This window comes from Caloenas nicobarica, chromosome 21 (assembly GCF_036013445.1).
Source record: "Caloenas nicobarica isolate bCalNic1 chromosome 21, bCalNic1.hap1, whole genome shotgun sequence".
NCBI lineage: Eukaryota > Metazoa > Chordata > Aves > Columbiformes > Columbidae > Caloenas > Caloenas nicobarica.
Window position 1 is genome coordinate 5,746,905 of NC_088265.1, and position 14,862 is coordinate 5,761,766.

Here is a 14,862-nt window from a genome sequence, read left to right on the forward strand (position 1 = left end):
TCGGCTGCAGCGCTCACGGGCCGCCTGCAAGAGCCTGCGCGCCGCGCTGCGCATGCGCGCCCCGACGGACTCCCCGGGGCTCCCGGTTCGCCCGGGGCTGACGGACTCCCCGGGGCTCTACAACCGCCCGGGCTCCCCCCGGCCCGGTCCCGGTGGCGGAGGAATGAGCCGCCGCCCCCCGCCCCAGGCCCCGTTTCGCCTTTCAAACGGCGCGCCCGCCTGCGTCGGCCACGCCCCGCCGTGGGCTGTACCACCGCCTGCGGAGGGGCCGCGCCGCGCCACCCGGCAGAGCCCACACCCGCGCCACAGCCCCGCCCCGGGGCGATCCCCCCCCCATCCCAGCACCTGTGGTCTGTCCCAGCCCCGCCGCGCCCAGATTTAAAGGGCCCGGCCCCCTCGTTGCGTGCGCTGAGCGGGGTCGGGCGGCCGTTCTCGGCTGGAGCGCGGTGCGGTGCGGTGCGGTGCGGTGCGGTGCGGTGCGGTGCGGTGCGGTGCGGTGCGGTGCGGTTACACTGCAGGGCGGCTCTGCTGCCTCACTGCCGTGAACATCCGTCTTTCAACGTGCATCTGTTACAACAATTTTGATTGCGCTTGTGAACGTCGCCTTTGTTTATAGAATCACAGGATCATTTTGGTTGGAAAAGTCCCTCAAGATCATCAAGTGCCACTGTTTCCTCACCCCCAGCACTGCCCCATGGCCCTGAGAACCTCATGTCCGTCTGTCCAACCCCTCCAGGGATGGTGACTCCAGCACTGCCCTGGGCAGCCTGTTCCAATGCCCCACAGCCCTTTGGGGAAGAAATTGTTCCCCAGATCCAACCTCAACCTCCCCTGGCGCAACTTGAGGCCGTTTCCTCTGCTCCTGGCGCTTGTTCCTGGGGAGCAGAGACCAACCCCCCCCGTGCCACAACCTCCTTTCAATGTCCTGTGTTTATATCCTCAGTCACCTTGGGACCCCATCCCGACAGCTGCTTTATTAAATATTACCAGAGCTGCCAGCACTGGATTTTACTGCAGCTTGTGCTTTGCCCCTGCAGTGTGTGTGTGCGCAAACGAGCGACTTTGCAGCGCGACCGCAGCTGTGCGCAGGGCTGGGTGGAAAGAGCGGGGTCAGGGACGTCCATCTGCCACCACCCTCCCACCAAACCCACCTCCCTTTCTGCTCCCACTCCAGCTCAGGGCCACCAGCAGCACGCACAAAATAAAACCCATCTCTCAGAGGGGTATCAGAAAACTGGTTTATTACAGCAGCTGCCGTAGCTGCTTCCCATGTGCTCGTACAGCCGGGCCGGGAAAGTGCTTGTTCCAAGTGCAGACGGAGGGACGTACAAACGACCCACGACAGCCCAAAGCAGGGCCGTGGCCGGCCCGAACATAACCAACAGGAGACAGATCAATAGGTGAGTCTCTCAGTGCAAACCGCAGTCATGATACGCATCTATAATTTATAGCACAATCTTGTAAACTAGAGACGTTACGGAAGAAGCCATCGGGCTCGGTGTATTTACTACTCCAGGATACCTGGCAGGCGTTAAAAGGGAACGGTCTCCATCGTCTCCTCTGGGCAGAGCTTTGCCGATCCCGCGGTTCTCCCCGAGGACACGGCACCATTCGGGATGCTCCTGCACCCCCAGGAGCTGCCCCAGCGTTTGTGCCCCCGGGGAGGGCAGGGAGCAGGGAAATGCCCCCGTGGGCTGGATCCTGCCGGGAGGGGGAACATCCCAGGAGACGATGGGTGTTTTAAGAAAATCCCTCCAGGAAAGTGATGCTCTGCCCCAGATCCCTTCCCTCGCGCTGGATTACCCGGCCAGTGTTGCTCATTAGCATGTAGCCTGATAATTGCTCAGATAAATGTGTTTTTCCATCTCACTTCAAAAGCCTTTGGCTGCGAGTCTTACTGATAGCCCAGGAACGAAAAGTGGTGTTGTGAGGCTGATTTCTGCTCTAAGTACTGCTGGGTTCTTACCCGCATTGATCGCATTTCCAAACACTGGTAATTTGTATTGCGGGGTCTTTTGAAGAACCAGCTCAGAAAAGGAAAAAACGTCTCATATATCAAAACCCCCGATCTCCAAACATCTATAAAATCTGTACTCTAAAAATTCTTATAAATATTTTCTCTAGCGTAGCAAAGACAATAGGAAGTAACCTGCTCTGTGCGTAGGTATGTGCGGTTATTTACAAATGCCACATTTATTTTCTCATAGTCCTGTACGGGAGAGGACGCCTGTCCTGCCGGAGACGCTCATTTACCATCCGCCAGCACGCAAGGCTGACCTGCTCTTCTGTCTCCAAAGTAGAGAAAAAGTCATTTACTGGCATCATGAAAACAGGCTAAAAATAGCCGGTTTCTATGGCTACTGGGGCTGGGAGACTCCTGAGGAACACGTCTGGGTAAGGTCCCTTCGTGATGAAATCCAGACAGTGGGATAAAAGAAAAGGACAATAAAAAGAGAGTTCAATGCTTTGATCCTCGTTGGGCAGCATGGGGGTGATGCTGTGAGCAGGGTTCTGTGCCTTTCCCTCGATCGCTGCGCTTTTCTGCGGGGATCGATGAGGGTTCGTTAGGGGGGAATTAGACCAATTTGCAGGATCGAGGCAAATCCCAAAGCCAACACTGAAATTTAAGCAGGGCTTTGTTGAGTCAGGGCTTAGCTCGAAGCCTGTCTGTGCCTCCTTGTGCTTGTTGCTTACATGTTTTTGCATAGGAACAGCGCTGAGACACATTTAGGAGAAATCTGGGAGGGCTGGAGGCCGGTCCAAGCTCATCTCCATGCAATGAATATTTTTGTAGACACGACATACAGACTGTCTCTCTGGATTTATACCGGTATAAAGTGAAGGTTGAATTTCACCCATATCTTTACATGTGTCATAAGCTCCAGGGCAGTGATTAACCCCTAGGGGTTTAAGTCCACAAGTACATTACTCGTGTGGTAACCACGCGTTGTGCAAAAATAAAGTTACATTCAAGAAATACACTTTGTGTTTCACCGACTTCTTTTTTTTTTTTGGCCCGAAGATAAACCCGAAGGTCCTCGCCAAGGACATCACTGGAGCTGCAAACCCTGAATTCGGAGGGCGTGCTGATGTGCAAAAATAGGAACAAAACAAGGTCAGCGTTTTCCCAAAACAACGTGAGCTTCCCCGTGCCCACCTGGAGCTGCCTGCGCTGTGCAGCGTCCTCAGAATCACCTGAAAAACGTGGTATTTTGGGGCAGCTGGAAGAAAACCCTGCCCACGTGAGAGAGAAAGGGCGTCTTTGAGCAGGTGATTGCCGGTTTTCTCTTGGTTCCCACCTGGGATGAAGAAATCGCCCTGCCTGCAGCAAACGCGGCACTTCGTCTTCAATCCAACGCGCTCCATCACGCTGATGCTCACGGGGTGTTTGGGTGGAAAACGTCTGTCCTGCTGCAGAGCATCTGCCCCGGGATCGCCGGGGTTATTCCCTGCTCCTTTTTTCCTTTTTCACATCTCCAGCAAAACCTTGAGGAATGTGTTACAAGACGAAGAGTTCAAGCTGCCGCTTTTTTTTTTTTCCTTGATTTTCTTGGCTTGCCTCCTCCGATTTGTGCGCGTTCCCTTCCAGCTGACTGCACAAACATTTCTTCATCTCGAATCGGCGCGAGCTCCCCGGGCACAACCACCTCCAGTCCTGTGCCCCCACCTTTTGCTCCCCAATCCCAGCTATTGTCACGCAAATCAACATCTGTAGGGTCCCTCGCTCCCAAGTAAACCAATATTTACAAAGGGGCTACGCTGCCCGTCTTGGAAATGAGCCTGATGCGATGCTCTGGTTATTTTGATCATTAAAACTCATTTTTTTTCCTGACACTCCAGACCCTTGGTACAGGCAGCTGCTTCTCCATCCCTAGGGCTGCTGCCGGTTTCACTCCAGCCCTTTGGCACCGGACAAAAAGCTCGGCGTGCACGGGAAGGGTCCCCAAAGCCCCATCGGGGACCCGAGCAGGGTGGGAGAAGGGCCGCCCTCTTTCTCGCGTCCTGCCGTCCGCTCCGAGGGAAGCTGGACGCTTTCCTTAGTGTAACAGGATTAAAGAAGGATTATTGCTGGTGGGAACAAATGCATGTTTTGGGAGAGCGGCTCTCCTTTTCCCGAGGAGGGACGGAGGTGGAGGCTCTCTCCATAAACCCTGGGAACCCACGGGATGGATGAAGCTCATGTTGTAACAAGGCATTTGCAGAAAGCCCAGCTCTACGCTGAGCCAGCTCCGGAACGGAGAGGACAAGTTACATCTCGCCCGCTTTCCTGCACCCTTTTCCCCAGGGATGCCAGTGAGCAGCTGGTACATGGGTCCTGGGGGTCCCTGCATCTCCCTTCCTCTCTCCAGAGGATGGAAAACCTTTGGAAAAGCACTTGGAAACCACTGGATGGACAACTCCAGCTTATAGCTCATTGCCACCAACATTATTAAGATTGATCAACTACGGTATCACTCCGGTGCAGTTGCCGCGGAGTGGAAATGCGAAAGGCGGGTGGATGATTCAGAGTGTCTGTCACCTGGGAGGGCAAGAGGAAATTCTGAACAATAAGCAAACTCCTCGTTTATAAAAATGCCAGGGGTTGTGCAAACGTGGGGGAGAGGAAAACAGAGAGAGAGTGTTTGTACAGTGACAAGAGCTGTCAGCTTCCCAGCCTTTGCAGGCTCAGAAGCAGACTCTGCACTATTAAAATGCTGCCACTGGAAAAAGAGAGGAAAAAAAAAAGACCAGAACCCAAACCTTTTGCTTTTGCCCACTGCAAATTTGTCAGTGGAAGCCGGCCGGGCAGCTCAGGGGGCTCAGCCCTTGGCAGGTTTGCTACAGAAAAGCACCAGGCTGGAGTCTGGCGGGAAACAATGTGCAGATGAAAGGACCTTCAGCCATAAATCTAGAGGTCAAGTCATTATGATGGGGGAATCAAAAAGCACCACAAGCCATTTATGAACACAATAGAGGTCAATCCAGGAGCAAACCATTTTGCTCGGAGCCATGGTGGAAAACATATTGTTACTTTGAGAGCTACATCCATCCAGGGAGGTGGAAAGTTCTCTTTAAAAATAACTGTAGCTTGAGCAATTTAACATTCATACTGCACTTGGTTCATTTACTGTGTTTTCAAATGCACATATAATGGGTGTGGGTGAGTGTCTGCCTGTCTCAGTTGTACGTGCTGCATTCACTAAACACCTGGCTTGGGAACCCCTCACTGGAGATGGGAATATTCCAGACACAGGGAAAACATGAACAGGCACCGAGCTGCTGCACACACACGGTGTGTGCACAGTGTTTGCACCATGTACAGCGTGTGCACAGCATTTGCACTGTGTATAGTATGTGCATAGTGTGCAGAGTGTGTGCATAGTGTGTGCACAGCGTTTGCACCATGTACAGCGTGTGCATAGCATGTGCATAGTGTGTGCGCTGTGTGCACCATGCACAGTGTGTGCATAGCATGTGCACAGCGTTTGCACCATGCACAGGATATGCAGTGTGTGTGCACCATGCACAGTGTGTGCATAGTGTGTGCACAGCATTTGCACTGTGTGTGCACCGTGCACAGTGTGTGCACAGCATTTGCACCGTGTACAGTATGTGCATAGCATGTGCACAGCATTTGCACTGTGTACAGCGTGTGCACTGCGTGTGCCTACTGCATGCACTGTGTGTGCACCGTGCACAGTGTATGCATAGCATGTGCACAGCATTTGCACCGTGTACATTGTGTGCATAGCGTGTGCACTGAGTGCACTGTGCACAGCATTTGCACCGTGCACAGTGTGTGCACTGTGTGTGCACCACGTACAGCGTGTGCACTGTGTGTGCATCATGTCCAACCTACGCACAGCATGCACAACGCAAGCACAGTGTAAGCACAGCATGAGCACAGCGTACTTCCAGCAGAGCTCCCAGCTCATCCCCGAGCAGTCTGGGGATCTCCCACCACGACCGGCAGCCCCTGGAACAGCACCCTGTCGTGCACCAGTCTCATCGCTGGGGTTGCTCTCAGCGCAACCTGGGAGCGAAATCTCGGGGTGGCCATTGGCTGCACGCCTTTAGCTGCCAAACCACGATGGATCTGTAATCCAAGAAGTTTAGCAGTGAACGTTACGCAGTAATGAACTGGGCCAAGCCCCTCCATAGTAATAATTTAGCTCCTGTAAAGCCTGAATGAGCAAAGCTGCCCATGATTTTCCCCAAACCTCTGCTTTTGATGGTTTCCCTCCAGCGTGCACCTGCTGCCCGAACAGCCCCAGCTCTCCATGCTGCGCTCACAAGGTGATGCCTGCGCAGATTGTCATTAGCAGGGACCCAGTTTGTGTCCCCCCAGGAACGGGACACCATCAACCATGCCAAAGCGAGGGTGCATCAGCATTAACCTCGGCCACCCTCAGTGCCTCAGCAAAGCGGCTCCTCGTGTGCTGCCTAAGGAACAGGTTGATGCAGCCCCAGAGGGGACATTACAAGTGGCACTAACCACAGTGTTTTCCACCAATCCATGCGTGCCAGGCTGAAATCTGCTGAGCTCAATGGTGACAAGTGACAGGGGAGACAGACCGCTATCCTGGCTGACCCTCCTGTGCTGCTGCGTGCCCCCTCCTGTGTCAACACCTGCAGCCCAGCCGGGAAATATCCAGCAGGGAAATATCCAGCTGGGAACGCTGCTCAGGGGCTGCACCGCTGCATCCCACAGCTCACGTCACTTGGGCTTAAAGAGGGGAAAAAGCAAAGTGCCTCAAGCTCCCCGACCCCGGGGTCTGGCACACAGACACCACTCACAGTCCATGTCCCCGTGCGCGGTCCCCACTGTCACCTCCGATTTGGCTCCAAGCAGCACATCCCACACCAGCCAACTGCTTCCCACCGCAGCCCGGACAACCGGCACCCAGCCGCGAGGATTTAAAGCTCCTCAGCTGTACCCTGTGTTATTGGCGCTCCCGGCTAGACTCAGGTTTTTATGCTAAATCCTTTGGATAAGAAAATAAAATAATAGCTGTGTTGGTTCTAGATGTCGGCTGAGCCAACAAATCTCCTCCAAAGGGGAGCTGTCAGCGGCACGTACAGCTCTGTTTGCCAAGCGCGTGGTCTGGGAGCACTGGACAAACCCTGGAAAGGTCGAGCGAGTGAATCACGGGGAAGATCTGTTCCCGAGTTTGCTCGTCCCCTGCAGCGGGGGCAACTCGGGGGTGTCCATCTGCTCAAGTCAACGACTGCAGCGGGCACGGCTGTCCCTGAGCGTTCGCCCTGTCCCCGCTGCTCCCCGGCACCTCTTGCAAACGGGAGCACCGGAGCCATTGCAGCTGCTGGCGCCTGAAATGAGATTTCACGTGCCAGGTCCATTCAGGGATGGGGAACCGGGCACTGAGACCCCGACAGTGGTCCCCAAACCTGGGGGGCCCTGGCTCATGACGCTCCCCAGAGCCTGGGGCTGGTTGGGGGTATCTGAGCAGGGGTGTCTGTCTGTGACACCCCCGGGAAGGCACAGCACGAGGGGAGCTCCCGTATGGCTTCAGCAGTGGGTGGGAAGGACACACAGACAGGGTGGGGAGAAGGGGACCATGGGGATGGACACATGGTGCAAGGGGGATGCTCGACCACTGCAGGAAGAGAGGGTGGCAGGAGCAAGACTAACCCTGGGGGTCAGACCCCCCCAGGCTCAGGGGGTCTCCATATGGAGAAGGGAAGCGCTGTATAGAAGAATTCAAGGATTTCTGCTCTGGAGGACACGTTTGTTCTAGAAACATCCCTGCAGGGAACCTCAGGTGCCCCAAGCTCATGGATTTTGGCCCGTTTTTCAAACAAGAACAACCTCCCGCTGAGCCTCATGGCTCAGGTGTGCAGGAGGTGGGGGGCACACGCCAAGGTGTCCCCTGTCCCCCCACCCCGGTGCGGGAGCTCCCAGGACACACCGGCCACGCAGGGAGCAGCATCTGAGCAGGGGCGGTGCAGCTGGTGCCTCCAAAACGCTCGGGTGTGCTGCACCCGCAGCTTCTTGGGGTCAGAGACGTTTGCTTGGAACGGACTTAAAAAAAGGAAAAAAAAAAAAAAAAAAAGGTTCATTTTTACATTCAGGCAACTCTGCCCCAGCAGGACAACTCACCAGCCAGGAGCCTGTGACTCCAGGAAGGACAAAGTCTGGCCCTGGCTTTTGAAAACCCCTCCGGGGTCTGTCTGTTGAGACTTGCTGAAGCAAGGGCAGGTCACTTTGCTCGGGAGGGAAATCTCTACCCCGTGGGGACACGGGGTCCCTCCGACACCAGCCGCACGGGTGGGCTCAGCACCCAGCCGGGCTGGGGGTCCGGGCACAATTGCTGCAGCACCTGGATAATGTCCGCGGCATCTGCTTCTGCCTCTCGACAAGGTCATTCCCGCGCTTCGGCTCTCCCTTGGCCAGGCGAGTCTCTGGGGGAGAGAAAATGAGACAAGCTGCAGGATAAGTGTGTTAGAGCAGATTAAGCAGCTCCCTCCACACTGCTCCTAGCAATGAGTAAAACCATTGCTCAGCCCCGGGCTCCCCTTCCCCAGCCAAACACCATCCCAGGCACATCAGCTCGGCCAAGCGGCCCCCCGAGACACCCCCAGACCGTGCGGGCAAAGGGCGATGCCCGGGGGGAGCTGGTCCTTGGAGAGGTGAGAAGAAAGGAGACAGCAAAACGTCCCCCCGGCAGTCCCGGCGTACCGATGGGACGGGGTCCCGGTGCACAGCAGGGCACGCGGGCAGCTCTGCTCCTCACACCGCCGTCTCCTGCTCCGCGCTGGCCTCTTCTTTCTTCCTCTTCATCTTGCAGAAGCCGTGGAGCCCGCAGAAGCAAGCGAAGGTGAACTGGGGCATCACCTGGAGCTGGAGAGGTGTGGGAACACCCCGGGGACACCTGGATGGGGACAGGGAGAGGAGTCAGGGCAGCTCCTGCAGATGCACAGGGGTGCATGGGCAGGACGGGGGGGGCGTAGGACAGATCCCCCAAAATCACAAAAGCATCACCCTGCACCAGCGCACATCTCCCTGCGCCCCGCTCCTTCCCTGCGTTCGGGGCCCCCTGCCACACGCTCCCAAATTCCCCACCCAGCAAAAAACGAGGAGATTAAATCTCTCCCCCCAGCCTCTCTCCTGAAAAGCAGGGAACAGTCAGGACAGACATGGGGACAGCTTGCAGCAAGGGCCGGGAGGTGAGGTGCCCTGGGAGCGTCCCGGCGCAGCGGCAGCAGCAGCGGTTACGGCACAATGAGGCACAGCTGAGAGCGGAATTCGCTCTCTTTGTGTCCGTCTGCGACGGATAAAATAATGCCCCAAAGTACAGCCCACATGATGGCCCAACAGCTGCAAAATGTAATTATGCAAATGAAAGGCTGAGGTTTTTAAAATAAATAACAAACACTCACAGAGTGTTCACTTCACTACCTGAAGTGAAATTTTCATTTTCTCCCTACTTTAATTTTTAGCTTTTCTACAGTTTGTCGATGACCAGCTCTAATCCTGCCTCGAAAGAAGCCGTGCTGGTGCTCGAAGGGAGCCGTGCCCAGCGCACATGGTGTCACCCTGCCCAGCGCACGCGGTGCCACCCTGCCCAGCGCACGCGGTGCCACCATGCCCAGCGCACGTGGTGCCACCCTGCCCAGTGCACGCAGTGCCACCCTGCCCAGCGCACGCGGTGCCACCCTGCCCAGCGCACGCGGTGTCACCCTGCCCAGCGCACGCGGTGCCACCCTGCCCAGCGCACGCGGTGCCACCCTGCCCAGCGCACATGGTGTCACCCTGCCCAGCGCACGCGGTGCCACCCTGCCCAGTGCACGCGGTGCCACCCTGCCCAGCGCACGCGGTGCCACCCTGCCCAGCAGGACGTGTCCTGGCCACCACGGCCGTGCCACCCCCAGCCGTGCGGAGGGGCCGTGGCACCCCCGGCGCGGCCGCTGCCTGGGGCTCCCTGCAGAGCCTGGACGCAGCGTTTTCTCCCCGCCAGCGCCAGCACAGACAGGGAACATCTCAGGGCCTCAGTTTACCCATCTGTGAAATGGGCACGATGCTCGAGCAGTCAGAGGACCAAGTGGAAACCTCAGTGACAGTGTCACCTCACGGCCACCGACAGCAGCAAGCAAAGTGACCCCCCCGACAGCCGGACGCCGCTGAGAGCCCCCAGCCCCGGCAGAGTTCGGGGCAGCCCTAATCCACACCAGGGACAGCTGGGAGAAAATTAACCAAGGGGAAAAAAGCCACAGCAGGTGGGGCCCATGGTCCCCCCATCTCCACACAGCAGCAGTGATGTTGCAGGGGGGTGATGCCACATCCCTGCCTTTCCCTTTCCCCCTTTCCAAGGGGCTCAGCTGCAGCACAAAGCAGCAGCAAGAAGCATCCCATTTAATTCGCTCCTGCCGCTGCTCCCCCTCCCCAGCCATCTGGGTACCTGTCTAGTAGCTCCCAAATTAAATAAGGCTACCTCTGGAGCTCGCAAATAATGACAACGGGCGCTTTAATGAGTCTCCCGTTCTGAATGGCTTCTCAGCGTAGCGGCAGGTCTCCGCGTCTCTCTTTGTGCTGCTGCTTTTTGTTACCAGCCTGAGAATGGGATTTTGGAAGGAACGGCTGGTGTGGAGGGGCCAGAGGGACAGGGTGGGGGGTCCCTCACCTCCTGGCCCCTGCGCCCTCCCAACTTGGCCAGAATGGAGCAAACCCACCGCCCGTGGGGAAGGGATGAGGGGGATGGAGAAGCCCCTGGGAGCCAGCACCCCAGTTCGGGACGCTGGGTTTGATCTGGAACCAGCAAACACCATCCTCATCCCAGCCTCCCACTCATCCGCGCTGTCTGACACTCTCTGTGTTATCACAGAATAGTTTGGGTGGGAAGGACCTCCCCAGCTCCCGCGGTGCCCCCCCTGCCACGAGCAGGGACATCTGCACCAGCTCAGGTTGCTCAGAGCCCCGTCCAGCCTGGCCTGGGATGTCTCCAGGGATGGTTCAGCCACCACCTCTCTGGCCAACCTGGGCCAGGCTCTCACCACCCGCAGGGCCAACAATTTCTGGGCAAAGATGTCCACGCTGGACCTCCCAGGCAGCCAGGGCTGAGCAGCTCTCGGTCCCCATGGGTGCCCATCCCCGCTGCCCCGTGCCACCCCGCGTGCCCCCCGTGCCCGGCCCGCCTGGCCCCCCTTGCAGACACAAAGCCACTTCGAGAGCCTGGGCGGTCCGGCTGGGACCCCAGCATCCATTAGGGAACTATTGATATATTTAGAGGAGCTTGTACCACAGAGGCTTTTCAGGCTGACCCTCTGCCTCCCATTCAGGCAGCAGACAATGATGAATGAGTCCCGGAGAAAAGAGGCAGCCCAGCTGAGGCTGATGCTCCTGTTCTTCTTGAAAAGGTAGAAAAAGGATCCTGAAGGAGCAAGGAATAATTAAAAAATAAATGAACTGGCTTGGGCAGTGATGACAGAAGCCCCGCTTGATTTGCAAGGGCTGGGCATGCTTCACAGACCCGTGCTGCCCTTGCTATTCAAGGGAGAAGATCCTTTGGATAAAACTCCGCCACAGCAGAGAAAAACGCAAGGAGCATTAAAAATGTAAAGCTGGAGAATTCTCTTTAGTCAACTGCATAACCCCGGGCCGTGTTTGTCACTGTCACAGTGATGAATTGGGAGCTGTCTGAAATCAGCATGCTCACTTTAATAATGTCACTTACCCTGAACCCGAAAAAACGTCTTTCTGAACCAGCTGGGCAGAGTCTGTTCCTTTGCCCAGCAATTACCCATTTCCCTGGGCTTTGCTGGGAAAGTTCACGGCAGCTGAAACCGGCAGCTTTGGGATGGGAGGCCCTGGGCAGGGGGAGCCGGGGGTGCAGACAGGGATGCAGACAGGGATACAGGCGGGGATGCAGGCGAGGATGCAGAGGAGGATGCAGAGGGGGATGCAGAGGGGGATGCAGAGGGGGATGCAGAGAGGGATGCAGAGGGGGATGCAGAGAGGGATGCAGAGAGGGATGCAGGCGGGGATGCAGAGGGGGATGCAGAGGGGGATGCAGAGGGGGATGCAGAGAGGGATGCAGAGAGGGATGCAGAGAGGGATGCAGGCGGGGATGCAGAGAGGGATGCAGAGAGGGATGCAGAGAGGGATGCAGGCGGGGATGCAGGCGGGGATGCAGAGAGGGTTGCAGGCGGGGATGCAGGTGGGGATGCAGGTGGGGAGGCAGGCGGGGATGCAGGCGGGGATGCAGGCGGGGAGGCAGGCGGGGAGGCAGGCGGGGAGGCAGGCGGGGATGCAGAGAGGGTTGCAGGCAGGGATGCAGGTGGGGATGCAGGTGGGGATGCAGGCAGGGATGCAGGCAGAGACAAGTGGGGGCTGGCAGGTGACACTGGTGGCCACCGGAACCAGGGAAGGGGTGCTCAGGCACGGGGAGCTTTCATTTCAGCTGATTTTCTTACTCCAACTCAGCTTTTCTATTTCTGAGAAACACCAGTGAATTAACTTTTAGCTACTTGGCTGGAAAAACAACAACATGAAGTTTTGCATTTTAAACCCTGAACTTCAAAGCTGCCTTTTGCCGCCAGCATGTCGCTGCTTTTTTTCCCCTGCAAAATGAGATCATTTGCAATGGAAATCGGTCCCATATTTTTGCAGAGAACCGAATGGAATTAAATCATTTGTAATAAAATGTAGAAAAGTTCTCAGAGATTTCATTATTTCATTTGCCTTTCATGACAGCTCGTCTGTCCCCCTCTCCAACTAAGATTTTCAGGGGCGACTGTTCATTTGGGCATCACCAGCCCTAAAATCTGCTGAGATGACACTGTCGGAAAAGCCCCCCGCGAAGCGCCCGGGGCCGCAGCCCTGTGCTCATGGGACTTGCAGGGGCTTTTTCTCCCTGCACGGAGGGATCCTCACTTGGGACTTTCAGTCTTGCCTTTTTTAAGTGTCAGAGATGCAGGTCCCACATCCCCGGCGCTCGCTGTCGGGACAGCCTGTCACACGGAGGGGACACAACCCCTTTCCCACACTCCCTATCCCCCTCCTCGCAGCCACAGGATCCATCCAATTTAGCTATTTTCCAGCCAAGCTTTCAAACCCATTATTTCCTTGGGTTGCTTTTAATCTTTTTTTCTTTTACCCCCACAAACCTTGGACATCTCGCTGCTTACAACCAGGCCTAAGATAAAACCGACTTCAAAGCGCTTTCTATAATGAGCAGCAGTGCATTAGAAACCAAACAACAGAGGAGCCGAGACAGGGATAAAACTAACCTGAAAAGAAGCGCCATCTCTTTAAGGAGAGATAATGAACGGAGAAGCTGTTGCTTGGCATGTTTGCAGAGAATCGCTAATTAAAACATCGCTTCTGTAAAGTATGCTGATCCCATTGATTCTTCCCCCCACACAGTTAATTTGCTGCTAGGAAGGCAAAGTCGCAAGGGTCCTCATTATAAAAATTTCACTGGCTGCAGCTAATGGTTGTAATTAATAGGTGCAATAAATTTCAAATGGGCAGCCAGGGTGTTCATTAGCTGCGGGCTGACTCAGCACCGGTGGCCTCACCAGTTACTAAATAACCCATTTCCAAGCAGACGGGAAGAGGAAGGCGCTCTGTGCCACAACCGGCACATCTGTAATTCCCCGCCGAGAGCAGAGCTCAATAAATAATTCCCGGCAAGTCCTGGATTTGTCTCGTTTTGTCCCGTCGGTGAATTGTCTGTGCAAAGCTCCTCCAGCTCTCGGCCAGCTAACTGGGGGCAGGTTTTCTCGAAGGCACTGGTGTAGCCAAGTGACCTGGATTTCGTGTGGCACCAGCAGTCGAGGAACTGAATACTCTGGTGTAAATACCCAACAGCAATATCCCGTAGCCAGGCGCGGATCAAACCCTGGAGAAGCCGCTCATGCAAAGCACAGACCCACACGTGCATGGAGCTGCCTCTTCGGGATGTGGGCTGCAGCGGGATTTTTAATGCCCCAGTCCTGCTCTGGGCATCCTGCGCATGGGCTGAGGTTTAAAATCTCCCCGGGCTCCCGCTGAGCATTGTCCCCCCCACAGGAGGTCCTGGTGCCACATCCCCGTGTGTGCACCAGCCCTCCCGGGCACCACTGGGCATCCCGCCGTGTCCCGTCAGGGCTTTGATTAAAAAACCACAGCTTTTCAGTTTGTTATCACCTGACTGTAATTAAAATATTTATAATTGGCTCGCTCTCTCTGAGCTATCTCCTGGGAGCAGCATCCATGGGGCTGGGTGACCCAGCAAGAAGCTGGTGCTGCTGGAGCTCCATAATCAGCTCCCAGAGGAACCTGGGGGTGGTGGGTGCCTCACTTATAAATGGCAATTATTAGCTGTAATTAGTGGCTTGTCCTGCTCTGCACATTCGCTCCCAGGAGCTCAGGAAGGACCAGGAACTGCTGGGTGATCCGACTGCTCCAGCATCTTTGCCGGGCACCTTTGGAGATGGAGCTGCCCATGCAGCAGCTCTTCCTCAAGCTCGCGTCTCTGGACCAGGGATGGGACTTCGATAGCTGCCTTCTTAAAAATAGGTGTATGCTTAAGTTAACTCAGCTGCATTGAAAATGCCAACCTGATCTACTGTTTTATTTAATGCTGTGAATGTTTTATAAGCTCAGCAGCTGAGGGGTTTTGCTTTGCCTGGCCCTGGACTGGGCAGTAATTGCAGCCGGACGGGGCCGCGGGCAGAGGCTGCGCTAATTGAAAGGTGACGGGAGCTGCTGCTGGGAGCTGGATGCCAGACAAGCCGAGAGCTCACCTGGCACTGGCAGCATCTTCTCTCCACGATGGACCTTTTCCAGGGGTCTCTGCCAATGCCTTCTGCACGGCAGGGCTTTCGTGGAAACACTTGTCCCGTGCGCGTCTCCCCCTCACCTCCTGCAAGCCCCAGTTGTGT

General features: G+C 56.0%; 1 protein-coding gene across 1 annotated transcript; it reads right to left on the reverse strand.

The window, feature by feature from the left end:
- Positions 1-8,728: 8,728 nt before the first annotated feature.
- On the reverse strand, positions 8,729-8,830 carry BLACAT1 (BLACAT1 overlapping LEMD1 locus). Its single transcript, XM_065649302.1, has one exon. It carries the CDS (start codon positions 8,828-8,830, stop codon positions 8,729-8,731), a length of 102 nt encoding a protein of 33 aa, XP_065505374.1.
- Between the last annotated feature and the right edge of the window lie 6,032 nt (positions 8,831-14,862).